We start from the raw sequence: 22,412 nt of genomic DNA, 5'->3' as shown, positions 1-22,412 counted from the left end.
TCTGCACCCTGTAGTTCCTTAAGGGAGGAGCCAATTGTAGGATGCATAGAGAGAGCCTTGATCTCTCTTCACACTAGATGCCAGTAGCATCCCTTCCTACAAGTGGATGCATTTTAAAACTCTTTTATATATTGTTCCCTGGTGCAAGTCTCTGTTAAATAGTGAATCTGAATGAAGTATGGTGAGGGGCGAAAAAAAGCAGATACCTACCATAATTGAAAAAGGTATTAACATTTGCAACATGTTCTTGGACCATGGCAGTAGGTCAAGCCAATTTTAATTAAGTTGTAAAAGAAATATACTTTACATTTCCATGTGTAGCCCTCACTCTGAGTTGGGCTCAGATGGTTCCTGAGTTATCCCCAAACAGAAGGAATAACTGCACAGTGATCCATCACATTAGCATGTGAAGCAGGAAACTCTCCTCTAGAGAGCTTAGATGCTCTGTCACAAAGCAAGAACCTAGGGATAGTTCCTGTGTGCCAGCCCTGAGTTAAGCCATTACTCAAACCAAGGGCTCTCTAGGAAGCAGAAAAAAGAATGTCTTGTTTTTATCTCTTACCCCTGCCCTGAAGCTGAAGGCTGACAGCTGTACTCAGGACCTTGCATATACATCTGAGCTGTATTTCCAGCAGCTGCCTCACTTGACTTTAGATTTATGATCTTCCTGCCATTTCCTCTTGTGCTCTAGAAGTACAGACCTACATAGGCATGGCAATACATTTTGTTGTTGTTGTTTAATCCATGATGTGATTAGCTTGTACACTTTCAAGACAGTTCCTCTGAACAATTCTGAACCCATATTTGGGGACAGGATCCGTTCTTGTAAAATGACAAAGTGAAGCATCTCTCTGTCTCTCTGTGTGTGCCTCCTGGTCTCTCTCTCTCTTTCTCCTCTCACAGTGAAAGCCTCAGTAGATGATGGGTCTTCTGATCTCTGCTCATCGGCAGACTCTACTGTCGGTACCCTCACAACGACTCTGTGTCTGGCAGCGTGAACCTTGCTTGAGTGTTATGAGGAATGGCACTGGTTCCCAGGCTTGCCTCCTCTCAGACTGAATTTGGATTGGAGTGAGCAGAAGACTGAAAAGGATCAGCTAAGTGCCAAATGTTAAAGTAGGTCAGAACCGCTGACAAATCAGCTCTGTTGTTCTTGTAACCCAGGATGAATCTGTATTGTGAGCCCCAAGATGGGTGTCAGGACTTCAAATGGCCCACAAGCCCCCCTCCCCTGGCTGGTGTGAAGCCCCATGTCTCTGTCAGGCAATCAGGGAGCCAGGATTCAGCCATGGAGTCTCCAGCTGCCTTAGGATTATTTTTAACATTCCTTTGGTGAATTGCAGAAGTCTCCTGATCTCCACACCAGTCTCAATCTTATCTGCTTAGCTCAGTCTCTACCTCCCAAAAGAAACCAGTTTTCCCACATACCAGAGTTTTCCTCCTCGAATCCTGAATACCCTCCTCATTTCTGGTGTGCTCTTTTGCCTGAGTTTTTAGCCTTGTCTGGAATAAAAGTATCTGCTGCTGCAGGATCATAGAAGCAGGCTTCCTACTCAGGGCTGCCAAAACTCATTTATTATGTATGGATCTCTACTTGGTTTTATTCTTAAACCAGTGAATATGGTGTGATTAACTAATGAGTGTGAATAGTCACTCATTTGGCCCTTTGTAATACATGACTATGGCTCTGTGTAATGATTGCCTTTCTATCCACTTCCAATAAATAGTAAATTCCCAGAAGACACGCTTTACGCTTTTTATATTTCATCCAGCATATTAGTGGATCTGTATTTATGGGTAGTCAGGTCTTAATCCTACTACAGTACTATTGTAATGTCAAAACAGAAGTGGCTCGTAGGAATTTTTGCCTCGCCAAGCACACTCTGTTCTCAGGTTTAACTTGAGCGGATGTCCCGTATCACTGGAGAAAGAGAGTTCATTATGATACGCGGAGGGTCTCCAATGTTGAATGCCTCCAGCTTGCAAAGGCAATTCATCCAGCTGACTGTAATGGGTAGTGAAATGCTCTATTAGTGGCATTTCGGGTATGATCTGCGTCAGCTTCCTCCGTAGCCACTGACACAGTAGTTGATGTCAATGCTGTCAGGGCGACACATAGACTACATCCCGGATGTCTGCACACAGTTTTAACTGACCTTCATTTTCTTATCCCACACTCAGGTACCTCTTGCCTCTGCACAGATGAACATCTGAAAGTGCCCCAAGAGTAGCAAGCATGGAGACTTCGTCAATGCTCTCCTCACTAAATGATGAATGCAGGTCCGACAACTACGTCGAGCCGCACTACAAGGAGTGGTATCGTGTGGCAGTTGACACTCTCATTGAAGAGGGATTAGAAGCCTACCAAGAGTTCCTCGTCAAGGAACGAGTTTCAGACTTCTTGGCTGAGGAAGAAATTAATTATATTTTGAAAAATGTCCAGAAGATTGCACAAAATACAGAACATGGTTCTGACAATTCCTGTGATGACGGTTCCTCTTCAGGGACTTACTGGCCCATGCAGTCTGATGTGGAGGCTCCGAATCTTGATTTAGGATGGCCATATGTGATGCCTGGACTCTTAGGGAGTACTCATATAGACCTGCTTTTCCATCCGCCCAGAGCACATCTACTTACCATAAAAGAAACTATTCGGAAGATGATCAAAGAAGCAAGAAAGGTAATAATAATCTATCAATATTGAAATGAAAAACATGAAAAGTGGGCAAGTGCTGTGTGGTGTATGATGAACACAGTTCCTAAGTTAAAATTTACAGGGTGTGGACCATGCCTGTTACTTTCAGATAATATATTTATAGACATATATAGGAAGCTCAAGCTTCTCAACTCTTTTAAGATTTGTGTGTGTGTGTTTGTGAATACACATACATGTACACATGTATACAAGTGCTCCTGGAGAACAAAGAAGGTGTCAGGTCCCCTGCAGCTAGAGTTAGAAGTTGTTGTGAGCTTCTCATCATGGGTACTAGGAGCTGAACTTGGCTCCTCTAGAAGATCAGCAAGTGTTCTTCAATATTCAGCTGTCTCTTTAGCCTCTACCATTTCTTATCTATATAATAGGTCTTCACTAAAGGGCACATTATGAGAAATTCCCTTCTTTTATAATTGTCCTAAGAAACTTTTTACTCTTGGAGTTGAAGGTACGTGGACTAGAATAAGATAATTTTTGATCTCTATCTTTGTTTGCTGTAGAACTAAAAACAAGTTCTTGCTCTCAGAATGGCTCGTGCTATTATTATGTAAACTAGAGTTCTACTCAGCTTTTTTCTGAATTATATATTAATAATATAAAACCAACATTATGATTAGTTTTTCTAGTGAAGTTCTGAAGAAATTAGCATTTCGAGGCTTTGTATTCTTTATCAAGTTCTTACATTGCCTTATAACTCTTACAAAGCTTATTTTAAGGTTCAGATAAAACTGCAGAAATTCCCTTCTAATTAATGAAAATTATTCTGAGTTTCTTGTGTCTTTTATCTATTGTTGTTGTTTATTTTAAGTAAGATAATCACCATGAAAGATGTTTTCATGACCATGACATTTCTCAAGTTTAAAATATCTGGGTGTGTCTGGTCATAGTGGCACATGTCTGTGATCTCTGCACTCAGTAGAAAGAGTCAGCAGGATCTTGAGGGCATCTTTGGGTCTATATAGTGTAGAGAAATTTAGGGCATTATGTGGCTGTGGAAACACACAAATGTGTCTTCATTTATTTTCCTTGTCAACATGATACCATGGACGTGAAAGCTATAGTTTTATGAAGAATAAAAAGAATAGGGGCCTCAAAGTCATAGCTACAGACATAGAAGTCACACAAGGGAGGCACCATTTTCATGTGCCTGTGCTGGATGTAGGATTTGTGAAAGTAAGGCGACCTGCCTTTGAATGCAGGTGACCCCACGGTTAGGGGAGCTGACCATGAGCCACTTTATGTTGGCAGTGCTGCTTCTCCGCTTTGTTTACTGAACATTACTAAATACGACATCGGCTCCAACAGGAGGACACAGCGCTGGTTCAGGCTTTGGGTGAAGGAATTAAACCACCAGTCAGATTTTCCGAACTGGCAGATTTTACAAACAAGCCTTTCATCTGTGTGGTAAACAAATGGTACAGTTACATTTTATAAATCAAGTGAGAATTTTAAAAGCGAGATGGCAAGTGCCACTCATTCATGTTTGCTAATCTTTATCAGGGGACATAATACGCCTTAAGCCACATTGTTAAAGGAAAACTGGTGACCATCTCAGAGTAGTTGTCAGTCGCCCCCTCCCCTAAAGGGTGAGGCACCATAAACAATGCAGAGAGTAGCATAATTTTTTTTAGCTAGTCACCCATCAGAGAAAAATTGGTTTATGACCTTCTTTTTCTTTTTTCAAATTATTTTATTGGATATTCTCTGTATTTACATTTCAAATGTTATCCCCCTCTCCCCACTCCCATCTCCCCTCCCCTTGCTGCCATGATCTTTCAATCACCCTCTCCACCTCAGTGTCTATGCATTCCCCCACACTGGAAAAACGAGCCTTCACTGGAACAAAGGCCTCTTCTCCCATTGATGCCAGAGAATGACCTTTTAATATATTCTTCTTCCTAATGTAAGTTAAAAGAGTCTCTGAAATAATATCTCTATCTGGAAATTCAACTTGCATTAGGACTTCCAGAGGAACTAGAAGTCTATACTATAAAAGAAAGTCAGATTTGCTCTTATAAATATACTGCAGTTGAGTGTAAGTCCCAGAAGAATGTTTGTTGCTTCAGGAAATCAGATATTATTGCTGCTCTTCAGATGCAGTGACTATCAAGGTCTAGTCGGCCACATGCCTAAGGGGTACTACATCTAGGGTACTGTATCCCAAGGGTTTTAACTATCCCTTCAAAGTTAACTCCACTTTGAAAGGATTTTAAAAGTCCCCCAATACTATGGGAAATTTTCTATTATCACATTTTAAAAAAAATCATATTTAACCCCATAGCTAGCCAACGTCATGCTAAAGGTTTCAGGGTTAGAGCGAATATCAGTCAGTTGTAACAACACACACGCCTAACTCCCCAACCCCAAGTACTGAGGCAGGAGTATTGTTAGGTTGAGATCAGCCTGGGCTCTAGTGTGATACTATCTTTAAGGACACACTGTACAAGGAGAAAGAAAACACTGTAGAGGCTGGCAGGCACATGGATTTCTGAACAGGATTGGTGGCTTTCATGCCTGTCATTTGTACAACAGATAGTCAGGTCCCCTTCTTATACTTTAGAATTCTTGGAACTCATCTAATCGGTAATAAATCTCATGGTTTGGATTGTTTTCAGAGGATTAGTTTTCTTTATTAGTAACTCAGTATATTGTTATAACTCTGCACTGAGATGATTGTTTATCATAATATTCTTGAATAAGATAGATTTTTGTGGGTAGAAACAAATCTCTAGCTTCAAAGGTTCTCAGGAGGGTCTTCTGGTGATCACTCTTGTAAAACTTTATGGAAATAAAATGCTAAATAATTAAGGCCAGGACAAGGGACAAGAGAGCCTGAATGTGGTCCCCAAATAAGTTAAATCCATGTTTAGTACTCTGCTAGCAACTAAGCTAAGGCAGTTAGGAAAGTGAGTGCTCTGGTGTGCAAAACCTTTACATTCAGGAAAAGAGTATAAATTCTACCTGCTGCAGTGTCCAGACAGCTGTGGTCTTTATTGGACACCAAGCTCACCTTCCCATTCTTGGACAAAGAGATGACACTTCCACTGTATCTTGTCTGTCTTCATTCAAAATAAGTGTGTGTGTGTGTGTGTGTGTGTGTGTGTGTGTGTGTGTGTGTGTACAATCTATGACCTATTTGCATTTGGACTGACTTCATATGCTCTGATAGTGTCTGGCATGACTTTTCCCAGGCAATTATTAACATCTCAAGAGGTGCTTATATGCATATATGCTAATTACTGTGAACTCCTCTTATGAGACTCTCCTACTGACTACTTTAAAAAGTTACCTATTTCCTAGTTATTCTTTGATACATATACAGGGAGCTGTTACGTCTATAGTATTGAATCTAAGTGTGTTCAGAATTCTATTGCATCTCCACTTCCTCCTGGCTCTTCAGGCTCTCACAGTTCAGCTTAGTTTGTGAGATGGAAATCTTCCTCCTCAGAATATGGAATCGGGAAGATTCATGAGCAGAGGCATAGTTTGAATTAGGGTGGAGTCATTTCTGCAGCAGCACATCCCGGCCGTTCAGGTCCCAGCTCCACCCTGAGGAGTCACTGTCCCTGGGAGTGTTTGTTCAGCCTTGTTGGTTGATAGGAATACAGAAGAACAGTGCCCATCAATGGGCTCCGTGAATGCCAAGGGGGACGTGAGAGAATGATGATGATGATGATGGGTACCTTTCCTGGGAATCAGCTGGTTGTACAATTTAGTGCTCCATCCGTATCTCCAGTTATTTTCTAAGGGATATGAAGCAACGTCCTTTTAGTGCATTTTTAATGCCCAGTATCCCTTTCTAAACCTCTGACAGCTCTCACCGGGGCAAGCTTTTTACAGTGTGTCATTCTCCTGGCTGAGTTACTGTCTGACGTGAGTGAGTGAGGGCCATTGTGTTACAGAGTCACTCCCAGGTGTGTCACTGTGCACACATGTCTGTCTAGCTAAGAGATACTTAAGTATCTGTCAGCACCATCATTACACTAGAGTCATCTCTCTCCTAATGATCTCAGCTTTTGTAAAGAATTTTCTCTCTATCTCGTCCCTGTTCCCACTCTCAGTGAGAATTCTTCCATTGAATTTGACTCGAAATTAGTCCCTTCAGGGAAGGATCGTTCGTTTCATCACATTTAATGATGTCACTGTTCCGTGGCATGCAGTTGAGTATCTCTTCCTGGGATGAGATACATTCCATGGTTGTGCACGTTTATGTCTGAGGATTTGTGTGAGAGACGAGGAAGGGAAGGAAGGGAGAGATTTGAATAAACTGAGAGGGAAAGAGAGGAGAGGGATGTAGATAGAGTGAGGGAGAGAAAGGAAGGGGGGGGAAGGAGAGGAGAGTGGGAGGGGAGGAGAAAGAGGGGACATTGTTAAAATAGTGCTGACTACATGCTGGTCATCTAGCTTTGTGGTATGCAGAGCCCTTGATAACTACCACAGTTTGGGAGTTCACTTTCTAACAGTCAAAACCCAGTGAGGTTTCATATTGACTTCAACCATTTGTCTATATGGAATACTTTTTTTTTAATGCTAATTCTCTGGTGCTTTACTGCAAGAACAGGTGGCTCATACTGCTATCTGCCATCCCTCTAAGAGCTTCCTTCCCAACCACTAATCCTGATAGTATGCTAAGTTAGTTACTTAAGGGAGGTTCCTCTCGGAGAACTTTGAGACTTGCCATGGGGTAGTTTTGTGATTCATAGATTGACTACATAGATGGATGGGCAAAGGTTGCCTTCAGCTTTTTACTGGCTTAAATTTAAATAATACATTTTGGGGGACATGCACCATGGGATGGGATACAGGCATAGAATCTCAGGATTGCCTTAAATCCCAGGCCAGTGCGCTTTTACTTTTAAGTATTTTTTCTTAGTTTTTTCATTTTTTTTTAAATTATGCTGTGGGTTTGTTTTTGTTGTTTCCTTTGTCTTGTTTTTGTAACATGGGAATGGCCACACTCCAGGGGAGGCTTGTGCGTACTACCTCCTGACATGAAGCTCTCTATGCATTTAGAATCCCATGTAGTGCCCAGCAGTCATCTCCCCTGGGCAAAACCGGAATTTGCCTGCAGTCACCAGCTTAGGCTTTTGCTTCTGTAGTTTGGCATTTACCTTTTCGAAATGAGAACAACTGTTAGCCAAGCTCAGTGATCAGTACTCAGTGTGCAGTGCTCAGTACTCAGTACTCAGTGTTCAGAACTCAGTGTTCCGGACTCAGTGTTCAGGACTTAGTGATCAGCACTCAGTATGCAGTGCTCAGTACTCAGTACTCAGTACTCAGTGTTCAGGAATCAGTGTTCAAGACTCAGTGGTCAGTACTCAGTGATCAGTACTCAGTGCGCAGTGCTCAGTACTCAGTGTTCAGGACTCAGTGTTCAGGACTCAGTGTTCAGTACTCAGTGCTCAGTACTCAGTATGCAGTGCTCAGTACTCAGTACTCAGTGTTCAGAATTCAGTGTTCAGTAAGACCACATTTTGCTTGAAACATCAGCTGGGATCATTTAAGATAGGACGGTTGCTGGTACATTTGAAGATTATGTCCCACACATTTGTCACAGAGCAACATGATGACTCACAAATGGTAACACAAAAAGGTTTGAACTGGCAGCATATTGATTCAACATAAGAATAATTGATTAAAGTGCGGAGACCTTTTATTTTTATGCTCATCCTATGTGTAAAGATGTTTACCTGTGAGGGTTTAGAGAAAAAAATAAGATTTCTCTGAATCTGAAATGAAAGTGAACTCAGAAATGGTAAAGCAGGAAACCTTGATCAGATCTTCACAAATGTATTTCAGGTTCTAGATGAAAAAAAAAAAAACCACTTTTAAAATAACCCTCTGAAAGCCATATTCTTAATGGACTCTGGTCCTTGTGTGGAAAATCCCTGTAGCTCTAATTTTGTGGTGGATCTGTGACAGATCTATGTGCCAAAATTTATACCTTTGGCTTATATTGTTACTTGCAAAATGTTTAGAACTCAGTTTATAAGGCACCAGAGTATGTGATCAAGGCCTACCAAAAATAGTTCTTTGCCTAACAATTACTTAATTGCTTTTGGGTTACATGTATGGTTCAGTGGTAGAACATCTGCTTAGCTCCACATCTGCAAAGTGGCCTTCCTCCAAAATTACGTGTTAACAGCAATGGTACTGTCTTAAGCTTTATGGAAACAAAATTTTGAATATATATGAAAATAATTGTGGTATGAGAGCCTTCATGCTGGTGAAGTGTCACAATCACCAGTAATTTAATTCTGGCATTTTATTAGACAAATTCTAAGAATCATTCTTGAACTTAATTTTCAACACATTTTCACTGAAACCTGGCGATGGCAGTGCAGGTCAAGGGTAAAGCTCTTGCCAAATGCACTTGAGACTGTGAATTCAACTAATACTAAAATAAAAATAACTTAGAAATAATTACTTTTATGGATCTTTTATGGTAATCTGCAGGGGTAACTAAAAGGAACCTTTTTGCTTGCTAATATCAATGCACTGTGCTATGAATTCTAGCGGATTTTAACCCTGAGCTGCATGGGACCCAGATGCATATGAGTTATCTGACCACAGAGGGGGTTTTAGAGACCATTTTGCTTCCGTGGGTTATTGCTGTTAGGTTACTAAAATGTCCTGCTTTACAAAATAAGCTAGAGAAACAATTTATGTGGACACGACACTGAGATATACACCCATTATGCTAGATTTCAAAAGACTGTGACTGACTATGATACAAAATTTAGCTCTATATATTCTTGATTTGTGGGATGACGTTTCTATGGTAGTGTGTCAGGATGGTAAGCAGTAATTGTCACTATAATATAGCATCATAAAAATACTGAGTTTTCATGGGACTAAGTAACTACACTTAATTTATTTATTTACATTTAGTGTTTTGAAGACACGGTTTCTCTGCATAGACCAGGCTGATCTCGAACTGGGAGATCTGCCTGCCTCTGCCACCCGAGGGCTGGAATTAAAGGCATAGGCCATCACTACAACTACTTTTTGTAAGAACAGATTTTAGCAGCTTTACAACTTAGGTGATTTCATGACGATGACAGTCAGTCAGACAGACAGACAGGACAAAGGGGAAGGAGCAGGTGTTATTCTGCCAGGTAATGAAAGAACATGGGCAAAGGAGAGATAACATTACTCTGGTTCTAGGCATTTCCCATTTCAAACACTATAGATTTGATAAGCTAAGGACCTTTGTAGTCACTGAGGCTTTTTATCAAAGATTAACTTTCAGACTGTGTATAATAGAACATACCTGTAATGGTAACTAGAGGCCAAATATTAGCCCCAACTCTAGTGTGAGTTCCAGAGCAGCAAAGGCTACACGACTAGACACCATCGCCCCAAACCAACAACCACAGCAACACATAAAAAAATAAGAAAAATTATTCAAATATAGGTAAGAAAGAAAATTATAATACATAATGCATGTGATGAAACTCCATGAAAACAGATATTGGCGAACTTATTACATAAATGTATATATTTAAGATGAACTTATATCCCTTGGGGAGAACACTGAGATTAACAGCAAATGGGATAAGAAAGCCGGTTTTTGAGGTAATGAGCACTGCCACCATGAGGGAACATCTTCCTCATTAGCTAAATAAGCCAACGTGCGGCATCGCGGCCACAAGTGTGCGACTGTGTGCATGCTTGTCATCCTGATGCTCTGTGTGGGTGTAAAAACACTGTCAACTGATCAGGTACTACATACATGTACATACGGTGAATAACATAAAGCCTTCACCTCCGCCACGTCTTATTCCTGAGGTTCCGTAATAAAATATAATAGCACGGTACAACTTCTGCACAGTGATGGGAAGATGCGATAATACAGAGCATCCTGGGAACAAGCGATAAGAGGTTCCCTGTTGTGTGGAAATGTTAAAATTGCCGGTAATAAGGCTGCTTTAGAAGGCCACTGGCTTTTCATCATAGAGCAGCATTGGCAATCGAGAACATTAGTGGGAAGGAGCTACTGAGTTCTCACTTTTCCCTCGCCACTGCTCTCTCCTCAGCATCCATGGCTCAAGGACCGTTCTGAGATGAGAGGAATTCTTTAAGAATGAGGAAAGTCTCCCAACTGTACATACATGTTTGCTGCTAATTAACCCCTGGCCCTTTGATGCTAAATTCAGAGGATGTAGCACCCTTATCTCCTCCCACAAGGCAGAACTTTCTTTAAGCCTTACTAATTTCCTACTCATAATCGTTTTGACTTTTGCCTCTTGGGTTTAGAGTGCAGGGAATATCTTAAACAAGCAAATAAATGGGAAAGGCAAAAGCATTGCCATTTGGCTGAATATCAATCCGATATTCACGACCGAAAAATCCATAATGGGAAACCGCCACATCACAGGAGTCATATTTCAGCTCTCAGGAACACTTGCACAAATGACAGGGAAAACGAGCATGGTGCTTCTGTTTTTACAAACAAGTAGAGAGAGCTAGAGAGGGTCCAAAGGTCCAAGTTAGCCAGCTGATTAATAATCATAGGAGCTCATGGTAACCAGGCTCCTAATTCTTCTGCGTCACTGCGCATTGCCCCCATTGAGGCACAGCATGTTTAAGCCTTAAGAATCAGAAAAGGAACACTTGATCACTGAGCCCCACTGGTGAACTCAGACTTCCGGATTTTTTATTTTTGTTTATTATTATTATTTTTAGATTCATCTGATTCCATGTGTGTATGAGTGTTTTGCTGGCAGATATATCTGCGCATCATCTAAATGCCCATGAACAAGAATATGGGTGCTAAGAACTGAACACAGATCCTTTGTAAGAACGAAACCCTCCTTCCAGCCCTGTCCTTTGGACTTTTACTGGCTATGGTATAGATCTTTCAGGATGGTGCTTTGGTACCGTTTGATTGTGGGATGTACCGGCAGACTATAGTTTACAGCTTACTAATTGTGCCACTGGCTGCTTGCTCTTTATATGGAAGTTTTTATCTGTGTGTATTTCTAAGCTCTGTTTGTTTTGTTTTGTTTCTTGTTTTTGTGTGTGTTTTGTTTGTTTGTGTGTGTGTGTGTGTGTGTTGTTGTTGTTGTTTTGTTTTGTTTTTGCTTAGCTGTTGGTGGTTTGGCTCAGTTTTCTCACCCTTCTAGAAATCTTTAATGCCTTTGGAAATGTACTATGGAAAACGAAGGATTTGGGGACTTAGAGGGCTTGACTGTTAGTTAATACAGATCACCCTACTGTGGATAAGGATTGGGTTTGATGATGTCATCAGATAGCGGTATATATCTTTTTCCACTTATTCCCTGGGAATGAAATTCTTCTGGACTCTCATTAGAAGCCTAAATGCTTATCTGGGTAGTGGCACTGTCTTTAATATCATCCTTTGGGAGGCAGCTATATCTCTGAGTTCAATGCTAGCCTGGTCTGCAGAGCGAGATTCAGGAAACCCAGTTATACACATGGAAACCCTGTCTCTAAAACAAAACAGTCTAAATGTTTTCAGAGGTCTCCTTTTCCTTAGGAAAGCTGTGGCTTTGTCTTAGCTTCCTGCTGATTATCGAAAACTCTTTTTAGGGTTTTGCCTTCTCAGCAGACCCCTTAGATTTCTGGCTTGCTCTCTGCCCTCTTGGGATCTGGTACACACCATAATTTCCTAGGCACTGGCTTCAAGCGGATTCTTTCTTCTCTGTGATCAGGACTCCTTAGCTTTCTTTACTTTAGTAATTCTGAACAAAGAGTTTGTTTATCCTCTGAAATTGGGGTATGGCTCTTTACTACAGTGACTTTTAGGCCTCAGCCTTTTACCCTGTGAACCAGCAAATGGGAGTCTGTAGAGGTGAAATGGGCAGAATCTACCCTTGTCTGGATCTTGGTCTCACAAACATGGTTGTCAATATTATTTATTTTAAAAGTTGTTTTTCTTCACAGATCATTTTACTGTAAGATGGCTGGTCTGATATACATCATTATAATCTAAACCACATGTGAACATTACGAAAAACATTTCTATCTTAGGTGTTATTAACTGGCTTAAAATACAAAAGTAAAATATCACTAGAAAAAAATCACCAGACAATTGTTTACATTTATATGTGCACTAAAATATAGATATTGCTCATCTGGGGAGTCATGAAATTTACATTCATTATACAGTCATGCTGAATATTTTAACATTTATGGAAACTATTCTGCATTTTGTCTTTCCTTCTTCTATCTTGTGTCTGTCTGTCTGTTTGTCTGTCTGTCTGTCTGTCTTTCTTTTCCTATAAGTTAGGGTGTTGCTATATAGCCCTTGCTGGTCTGGAACTTACCATGTAAACAAAGCTGGCCTCAAGCTCCCAGAGCATCCTCCTGCCTCTGCCTTCTCAGTGCTGGAATCGAAGGGGCACAGCTGTGTATACTTTTCTAACCATTTCTTAATGTAGGGCACATCAGGGAACATTATTTCCAAGGTTGTCTTAATGAAACTCTGAGTCAAAACTGCCTCTGATGAGCCCCTGAGTTAAAATGCCACTGTCTAAAAGGGATGTTTGAATCTCTGTCCTTTGCTTTTAGAATCTTACAGAGCTAACCAACTCCTTGATACACACTACAACTGTGAGAAACTTCAGAGTTTGTGCCTATGTGAATCTAAAGATGTACATTCATTCATTGAACATGTATGTGTGTATGCGGACCTGTATATGTACCACTTCTGTGAAGAAGACTGTAGAGGTCAGAAGGTGCTGGGTCCCATGGAACTGGAGCTACAGGTGGTTTTCAGCTGCCATGTGGTTGTTGGGAACCAACAAAATTAATCCAGGAGCACAAGGGCAGTAAGTTCACACAACCACGGAGCAGTCCCTCCAGCCCCGTGCTCCTGTATCTGCAGTCCCTCCAGCCCCGTGCTCCTGTATCTGCAGTCCCTCCAGCCCCGTGCTCCTGTATCTAAAGGCTAAAGTATATTTTCAAGGAACACTATAAAATTAAACAACCATGAAAAAAATTTTGTAGTGAAGTGTCTTGACATATGTATAAATTTCACATTTAATTTGTTTATGTTAAATGTGATTATAAAAAGTACATAATCCCACAATTTTTAAAAAGTGTGAAAATAAAAATTTATATCCATAAGTAAAACAGAAATACCAGAATCTTATCTTATATTCGTATAGTTCTTTTATAAAATATTTTGCTTTGGGGAAATATTTATGAAAATTCTCATGTGAACCTTTGAACTATATATGAATTAATTTTTCCTATTCACTTATCACATTAAAATTAAAAACCTGTCCACTAGGAGCCAAGCACACTCTCTCCTTTCTAGTCACACTTTCAAGTATTTGTTTCAGCTGCTAGCATCCTGATTTTAAAAACTCTACAGCACATTCCCAGAATTAAATATTGCTTTGTCTGCTGTCTTCCTACAGTTTGTAAAATAAACTAATTTAGTTTAGTTTAGCAGAAGAGTTCTAGGATTTAGTCACGTAGTTTCACAGAGGCAGAATCCCCAGAGTGCAGTACACAGGTTTCCCTGGGCTTAGTATCACATTAATACATATGTCTACAGAGTTCATGTTTGTAGAGTGGTGTCAAGAAATCACAGTTCTTAACCATGGAACACTGCAGAAGCCGAGACCCAAGGAGGGCACTTACGAGTGACAGGTGTTCTCAGCAATCCTTAAACGGTGGGGCCTGCTCTTTCCCTTTTCTGTGAGTCAGGCTCGGAGACTTCTTTCCAGTGAGTAAGTACATCAGGGATGAGGGAGGATTGGAGTATCAGGCATTGATGCAGTTCACCCCACACTGTACTCTGGAGGGATCCAGCAGCTACCTCGCCGTGTTACTTAGCAGCTCACATACTGTTCCATGGACCAAGGAGCTGAGGTCACCCATCAGCTGCCATGAGAATCGTCTTGGAAACAAGTTTTCCTTCCCACCAACTTCAGATGACTACAGCCTGAAGCCAGAAGAGACTCTGGGTGAGAACAACCTCCCAGCTCTGCCCTTCGAGTCTTTATCCGCTGGTACGATGAGATAAAGATGTTAACGTTTAAAGTTTTAAGGATAATTTGTTGTGCAGTAAGAGACAGCAGTGAAGGTACATTTTCACAAGATGTCTTGTCTTTCCTGGTGAAGTGATGCAACTCCTGAGAAGTCTGGATTTTAACTATTTATTTTTATTACAGTCATAGTCAATTCATACTGTAGTAATCTTAATATGCTTCATAATATGCTATATTGATACAAGAAATTTACAACTCTGTAAGCTACCTAATCCACCATGTAAACAGAATTTGAAAAGATTTTAATTATCAGTTTATTTTAATACTTTATATAGTGCTTAATGCTATAAATGTTTACCATAATATCACAGCCAAATATCATATATGTCATTCTCATAGGTATAGACCATAAATGGCTATAATATAGTATTACTAGTCTTTTAATATATGTGCTATTTAGAGCCAGATTTTCAATTCAACGTAACGTCACAGAAAGTACCTTCCTCCTCCGGTATTCCACACAGCACAGTGTGCTCTGTCTAACTTTGTCATTTATATCCATCTCTAGAGACTTAAGTTTTAAATAGTGGAGATTGTTTCAGGACTTCTATTCAGCAGTATGAATGTTTCTTCAGTCACGCATTAGCTGGAGTTGTATAGATGTTGTATATGGCACGGTCTGAACCAGCTTACATGGCTTTCCCAGCTGTTCAGAATCTCACACAGGAATGAGTGTCATGAATTTCTAAGTATAACCCTGACATTTTTTTGGCTGTGATCATCTGTTGATTTATGTAGAGTGACAACCCCACAGGTAAATTAGAGGAAGACAATCAACTTCATCTAATTTTAACATATGTGTATGGTGTGTGCCAAGAGGAATATGCACACACATGCCACACTAGATGGAAAACTATACTCTAGTCTCTTCAGGTGTCATCTTTGAGAGGATTCACTTGAAATGATTTTAATTAAGAATCCAAGAAATAGAACTCGATAGGGGTTTGTCCTCAACCATCTGTTGTTTAGCGTAATAATTCTGTGGTTTATTTTGCTGGAGTAGAATATGAAGCCTGTTCCTCGGTGCTTTTATTTAATAAATGGCTCAGGAAAGAGTAGCAAAGTCCCTAGAAATCAGGATTAAAGTAAAAAAAAATGATTTGCTTGGTCAAGAGGTATGAGAAACGAGCAGATGAAAACTTGTTATTGTGCCTTTTAGAAAGAACTTTTTGCTTATACATATGAATGAAACACCAACTCTGGGTAAGCTTACCTGATTGTGTGTCTTGGGTCCACTTCCACCAATCCCACCTTCATTATATATTGGGAATGGTATGGCTGTTTAAGTTCAAATATTAAAACATTGTGAGACAGAAGTGTTGTCCAAAAATAGAAACTAAATCTCTGATCCCATGGGTTTAACTCGGCTATGACTGCAGTCTTTAAAAATGTGCTTCATTGTGTGGATTGTGACAGAGAAGGGAAGGGAGGACACACAAATGTCATCTGTGCTGAAGTTTTATGTCAACTTCAAACAAGTTCATCTAAGAGGGGAGAATTTCAATTGAATCAACCTTAAACCTCACACTTCCTTGATCAGGCTGAAGGCAGGCGTGTAGGGATAAGTGAGAGAGGACCCAGCCCATTGTGGGTGGTTCCACTGTGGGCTGGTGTTCTTGGACTCTATAAGAAACCAGGTTGAGTAAGCCATGAGGAGCAAGCCAGTAAGCAGCACTCCTTCATGGCCTCTGCATCAGCTCCTGCCTCCAGGTTCCTGCCCTGTTTGAGTTGCTAACCTGATTTCCCTTAGTGATATGGAAGAACAGTGAAATGGAAGTGTAAGCCAAATAAACCCTTTTCTCCCCAAGTTGTTTTTTGGTCATGATGTTTCATCACAGCAATGTAAACCCTGATGAAGACCACACCCAAAACTTCACTAATGAGAAGGAACATTATAAAGAAATAGCTATATCTCTATATAGTTAGCTAACTTAAATATATATTTATATTTTCCATAGCTTTATTTGTGTTCTCCTTGTACAGGAGACTTCTGACATCCTTGATCTTGCCTCCATTGCTGCTTTCTTGTGTTCTTCTCTTTCCAAGGCTCTATAACTCAAACCGGGATTCTCTGTGAGTCCCAGGAATAAATATGGACACCTTTAACCCTAGAGAGCTATCACTGCCACGGTTTATGTGCAAAATATCACTGGCCACTCCTTATACTTCAGGAGATTTAGAACCGTAAAAAGCTGGTCTCTGTAGACAATTGTCATGTACTGAGAACTATGACTGGTCAGAAAGAATGAAGCACTGTCCACAACCTCTGTTTATGTCCAGTGTCTTCTATACACTCACACTGGGATGTCCCAGAGACCCTAAACTTAACACATGTTCAAGTGAGCTACTTAACCTACCTCTTAATTACAGAGTGAACGTGTTTCCTCAGTGCAGTAATAGTATCACTGTCTAAGCACACATTCAAATCACTAACCATGAAGTCATTTGTTTGATGTCTTTCGCTCCCCTTTATCCTCCCATAACCTCATGCAGGACTTCCTCAGGAATAATTAATCCTATCACTACTACTCACATACATCTAATTGGTTCTGTGTTCACTGCTCTTATTGCTGAAGTTGTTAGGGTCAGATCCTGAACCCTAGTACCCCTAAAAAGTAGGCTCAGCTCACTGGCCTCCGTATACCTATTAAAAAGACAAGTATAGCAAAAAATCAGAGTATGGTGATTTATTTAATGTGGCCACACGAGGGAGAGGAATGAATATAGGTGTCATTCTTTATCCATGAAAACTGGAGCTACTTGTTTGTTTGATTTCTGCTACAGTTCAGAAATTCTCAGATGATTTTGATGAGCACAGGTTGACAGGAAGTGCTGGAGGTGGGAGTCATGTCTTGAGCTTTATGACATCCAAGCACAAAATACAAGGACTTGTCACCCATTATCAAGTGCATTCACCTGTCCAGTACCACCAGCAGTACACAGGACCTCCGAGAAATGCATTCTTATTCCACAGTGTGCACCTTCAACATCTAAAACCCTGTGTGGGTCACTAAGGCTGGCCTCAGAGTTCCATATCACAAATTCTTGAAGATTGAATGGTGTTAATTCAAAGTATTGTCCCCAACGAGCAGAGCTGATAGTACCCAGGAACTTGTTAGAAACATGTAGCCTAGCTGGCCCTCAACTTACTATGTAGCCGACTGTGGTCTTGAATGTCTTGTGCTTCTTCCTCTTGAGTGCCCTGGATTTTGCCAGCTGGACAGCAGGGTTTTCATAACATTTTGAAACTGCTGTGAGTCCCATTGTAGCTGTACTGCAGGATCCTGCTCAAAGCTTCTGAAATTGCTAATGCCTTCGAGGGGCCTCTTAGAGAGCTCTCAAGAAAATTCACCTTGGGACTCAGACTTTGAACCTAGGGTCTCTAACCACTGAACTTCAGTAAGGAGGTGTTTGTGGGAAGGGGCAATTGAAAGCCAGGATCATAGGACACAAGAGTTCAGTAGGGCGATCTGTATAGCTCTCTAGCAAGCAGCAGGATTGGTCAAGGATAGGAGACAGACTGTCACATGTCCATACAATCTAACATCAGAAATGCCAGCCATGGCTTGAGGTTGGCTGTCTTCTTTCTTTATCCATTCATGGTGAAAGAAGATAATGAGCTGCCTGGTGCTAAAAGTTTAAATTAGGTATGTACAGAATATATTACATTCATAATTTAGTAGGCAAAGTTCCAATTACAAAGGAAATAAAAGATTACTAACTCTAAAGTCAAATAGGAGAGGTCACAGTCCAGGAGAGGCAATTCAGGTTGCCCCAAATGCTGTGTTGCAATGGGGCTACAGTTTAGTCAGCTTTGTATAGTAATAGAACAAAGAAAGCCAAAAACTAAAGTATTGAAAAGTACATTAAAGGGATCAGATAGGCAAATGATAGCAATACAGAAAAGCTCCAATATAGGCCTCAGGTATTAGCTAATAATTTTAGCCTTTGGATGATAGATGTCAGGGACAGTTCGTATAGTCCAAAAAGTCTTTAGCCAATAATAGTAAAAGTTTTGTGTCGCACAGAAGAGGTAGACAACAAATGGGTATTCAGTGAGCTAAATATGGTGAATAGTTGTTGCCCATTAGCTGTTGACCTGTAACATTCCAGGTCTCCATATGTGTAGAACTTCTAACAAGACAATCAATCTTCTAAGACCTTTAACACACATAGAGGTGCAGCTTTTTACTATATATATATAAAGAAGTGAATATAAATTACTGTCATAGTACATCTTAACGTACTCATGGGACTTTCCTTGAGTTATCTTTATATGTAAAGCACACTTGTAAGCAATTGAGATGGCTCAATAATTAACAGCATTTGTTCCTTTCTCACAGTGTCAAGGTCTGTGTCCCTTTCCCCCACCTCAAGTTTCTCACAACCACCTGTAATTCCTGCTCCAAAGGATCTAATGTCTCTGCCTCTCTAAGCACCTGCATGCACGTGATAAACATAAACTGGAGCAGGCATGCACATGAACACATACTGAAAACTGAATAAAGCATTCTTTAAAAGGATGCATGAGAACAAGAGCAAAGCGCTGGTCTGTTTCTAGGCTGATGCTCCTCAGTGGAACGGGATGATGAAGGAAGAAGGGGGCCTTCCCAGCTTTATCTGCCCTCATGCCAGCACATGGAGTCTCTGGGGATCCCTATCAGACTGCTTCATATTTGGTATCAACAGGAAGAACAGTTGTAACGTGAGCTTTGTTTGATGGAACAGTGTTCTTCCTAAAGACCTCACACACACACACACACACACACACACACACACGGATAAGCACACAGCATATACACATGTACACATGTGCACACACATGCATGACTGTCTAATTGCTGTCGTTTGCCTTAGGGAGACTTATTAGACTCTTTACAGACCCTCTAGCTCACAGCCAGCCATTAGATAACTGGACTACTTCCTTAAGCAGGAACGTGAGTGATGCACCCACTGATAGATGTGGTAGGCATTGCTTTTTCCCTACCCTGTGCTGCCTGTAAGAAAGGTGGGAGTCTGTGAGGGCTGAACTTCAAGAACCAAAGCAAGGATGTATGCAAGTAGTAAGTACTTGCTGTTGCGGTACGCTTAATATTGAATGCAACTACAGTTGTGTATTTGGACATTGAAAAGCAATCATAGGTCAAAATTTACATTATTGTTAATAGAGCATGACAGTTCTTTGACACTGGAAAACTTTATTGACTTCATGGCAACCTTAGCTATTCTTCAATGTGGAAAAGAACAGAACATCGATCTACCCAGCCCACCTAGGGTTTTTGGATAATTTAAAAAGTCCCTAAAGTTAGGAATGTCTCAAAATATAGTTTTATTAGCCCTACTTTCAGCCTATTACCTTTGAATCCTGTTACTCCTCTCTGAATTCATTCTCTGAGTGTGTGGCTACACAAGAACCTTGCTGCCTGAGAGAAATCTAGTAAACACACATGTTCATTTAATCCTTAGTAAGTAAAATATATCTGACTTGGCAGCAGTGTTCATGATTATAACTCTGTCAGTCTCTGCACAGTTTTCCTCCTTTTCAAAAGCTCGGTGTCTGCTATAATATGGCAAATCGAGTTCAGTCTTATCCCCATCATGTGAAGGAATTTCTTAATATGTAAAAAATATATGTATAATGAGTCAAAGGTTGACAGAATTAAGCATTCTTAAGAGGCTGTGGCGGCTCAGCACTGTGGGTCTCAGAAAAGTTATGGGAAGGAATGTGGGGGTTCTTCTTGAAAACAGCCTTGCCTTCTTTACTCCTTCCGGTAAAATTGGAACAGAAAGGAAAACAAACCAGTTGTGAACTGGAAGCTTGCCACAGAGGTTCTAAGCTCTTCCTTGGCATGGCCTGGAAGACAGTTGCCTGTTGAGCCCACAGGTGGATTTAATCAACCAAGCATATAGAGAAGTAATGAAGCTAAGTTTGTACTTTGAATGACTGACATGCAGTGACAGGGACATTGCCTTATGACTAGTAGATAACTTAAAAATTATATTTCTTTCCTTTCAGCCTTCCTTTACTCTGGCGGATTCTCTTCCCATCCCTGAATCTATTTATGAATAAAACCTCCTTTTGATTTGTACTCAGTTTGATTTTTTTTATGTAACTGAATCACTTTCCGAAGTAGCTTTTAATCTAAACCCTAGAAAAGGAGCTGGATTTGAGGACTTAGGTATATTACCTGTGCCTCAGTAATTGGTTTCCGATCTTGGCGTTGGGATTAGTATTGTGAGATTTACTCGTGAGATGTTTTTCATCTGAAGACATCACTACAGACTGGGAGGTGCCATTACAGTCTTCAACTCTGTCTTCATTAGAGGAATTCTAACACTTCTGTCCAGTCTCGCTTTTTCTTTCTGGAAGGTGACAGGTCCTTTCTTTCTAATTAAAATTCAATGTTTTGAGAATTTCTTCAATAAATTCTCTGTTTGCTTAACTTCTAGCCTTTCGTGACTCCTACTCCTTGTCAAATTCATAATTTCTTCGCCTACTATGGTCTCTATCTATACCACATACATCTATACTTATAGATACATAGACAAATAGGTAGATAGATAGATAGATAGATAGATAGATAGATAGATAGACAGACAGATAGACAGACAGACAGACAGACAGAGGAGTGTTGAACACAGACCACATGGGATTAGAGAACCCATCAGGAAAGTATTTCCTAGAAAAAAAAACTTACTCTCTTTCTCTCAGTGGCATTGATCTATACCCAGGTCCTACTCTTACAGTCATCTCCTTCTTTTGGCATTCCGTGAGTCTTCCTTCTGAGATTTCATGTGACTTTGTATGTTTCATTTGAATTTCTAAAAGGGTAATTGGACAATATGACAACATGTTATTCAGTCCTTTGCTGTTGAGGTTTTACACTACTAGTCATTCTTTAAAGTAGGTCCATGTATTGTTCATCAATTCTCTACAGGAGAGCTAGTCTTTATTTTCTTATTTCTCTTAGTATAATGTGTTATCTTAGCTAATGTGAAATCATACTAATGAAAAAGTATTTTGGTCCAGGAGAGTTGTAGTCCCTACAGTCTGAAGCCTGATGCAGGAGAATTGCTGTGAGTAGTTCAGATACAGCCTTGCTACAGAGCAGGATCCTGTCTCCAGAAAGACAAAGAAAGAAAGGATGGAAGAAAGGAAGGGTCAGAAGGAAAACTCACACTGAATGCATGTTTTATTTACCCTTCTTCACTTTTCTACATTACTTTCTGCTCCGTTACATTTCTCATTCTTGTAGCATGCAATTTCATTTAGCACACTCCTTCCCAATATGATTTTCTCTGAAATTTTCTGTATATTCATTTTCTACTCCATGTAAATATTAGATCCTTGCTTCATGTGCTCATACACCAGAAATGTCTACATGTTCTAAAATCACTCTAGACAAGCCTAGAGCATATATATCATAAAGGCTCAGCCCTTAACTGTGATGACTAGGGCAGGGGCCTTTTATTATACTGGGAACTCTGCCAGACTGGTTTTCTTTTTTTTCAGTCTAGCATGTGGAGACAGTTTCGATGTGCTTAAACTCTTTGTTTAGATTTTGTTCAAAGCCTGATTAAACAATAGGTCACTTAAAAAATTACAAATGAAAGGCTGTTTCTTCTAAAACACTGTACAAAATGTTTCATTCCCCACAGAGCTTTTGTGGTTT

General features: G+C 40.3%; 1 protein-coding gene across 1 annotated transcript in view; it reads left to right on the top strand.

Annotated features, from left to right (window-relative positions):
- Window positions 1–2,236: 2,236 nt before the first annotated feature.
- The window catches only part of FAM83B (family with sequence similarity 83 member B), a gene marked incomplete at both ends in the record, with an annotated part of 47,169 nt that continues 26,993 nt past the window's right edge, over window positions 2,237–22,412 (top strand). Inside the window, one exon of the mRNA XM_080934448.1 lies at window positions 2,237–2,680. Within this exon, the coding sequence (XP_080790574.1) occupies window positions 2,237–2,680 (444 nt within the window). The remainder of the gene's footprint in view (window positions 2,681–22,412) is intronic.

Source organism: Micromys minutus, assembly GCF_963924665.1.
Source record: "Micromys minutus genome assembly, chromosome: 21".
NCBI lineage: Eukaryota > Metazoa > Chordata > Mammalia > Rodentia > Muridae > Micromys > Micromys minutus.
The sequence above is the reverse complement of the archived record's forward strand: the minus strand, read 5'-3'. Positions and strand labels throughout refer to the sequence as shown.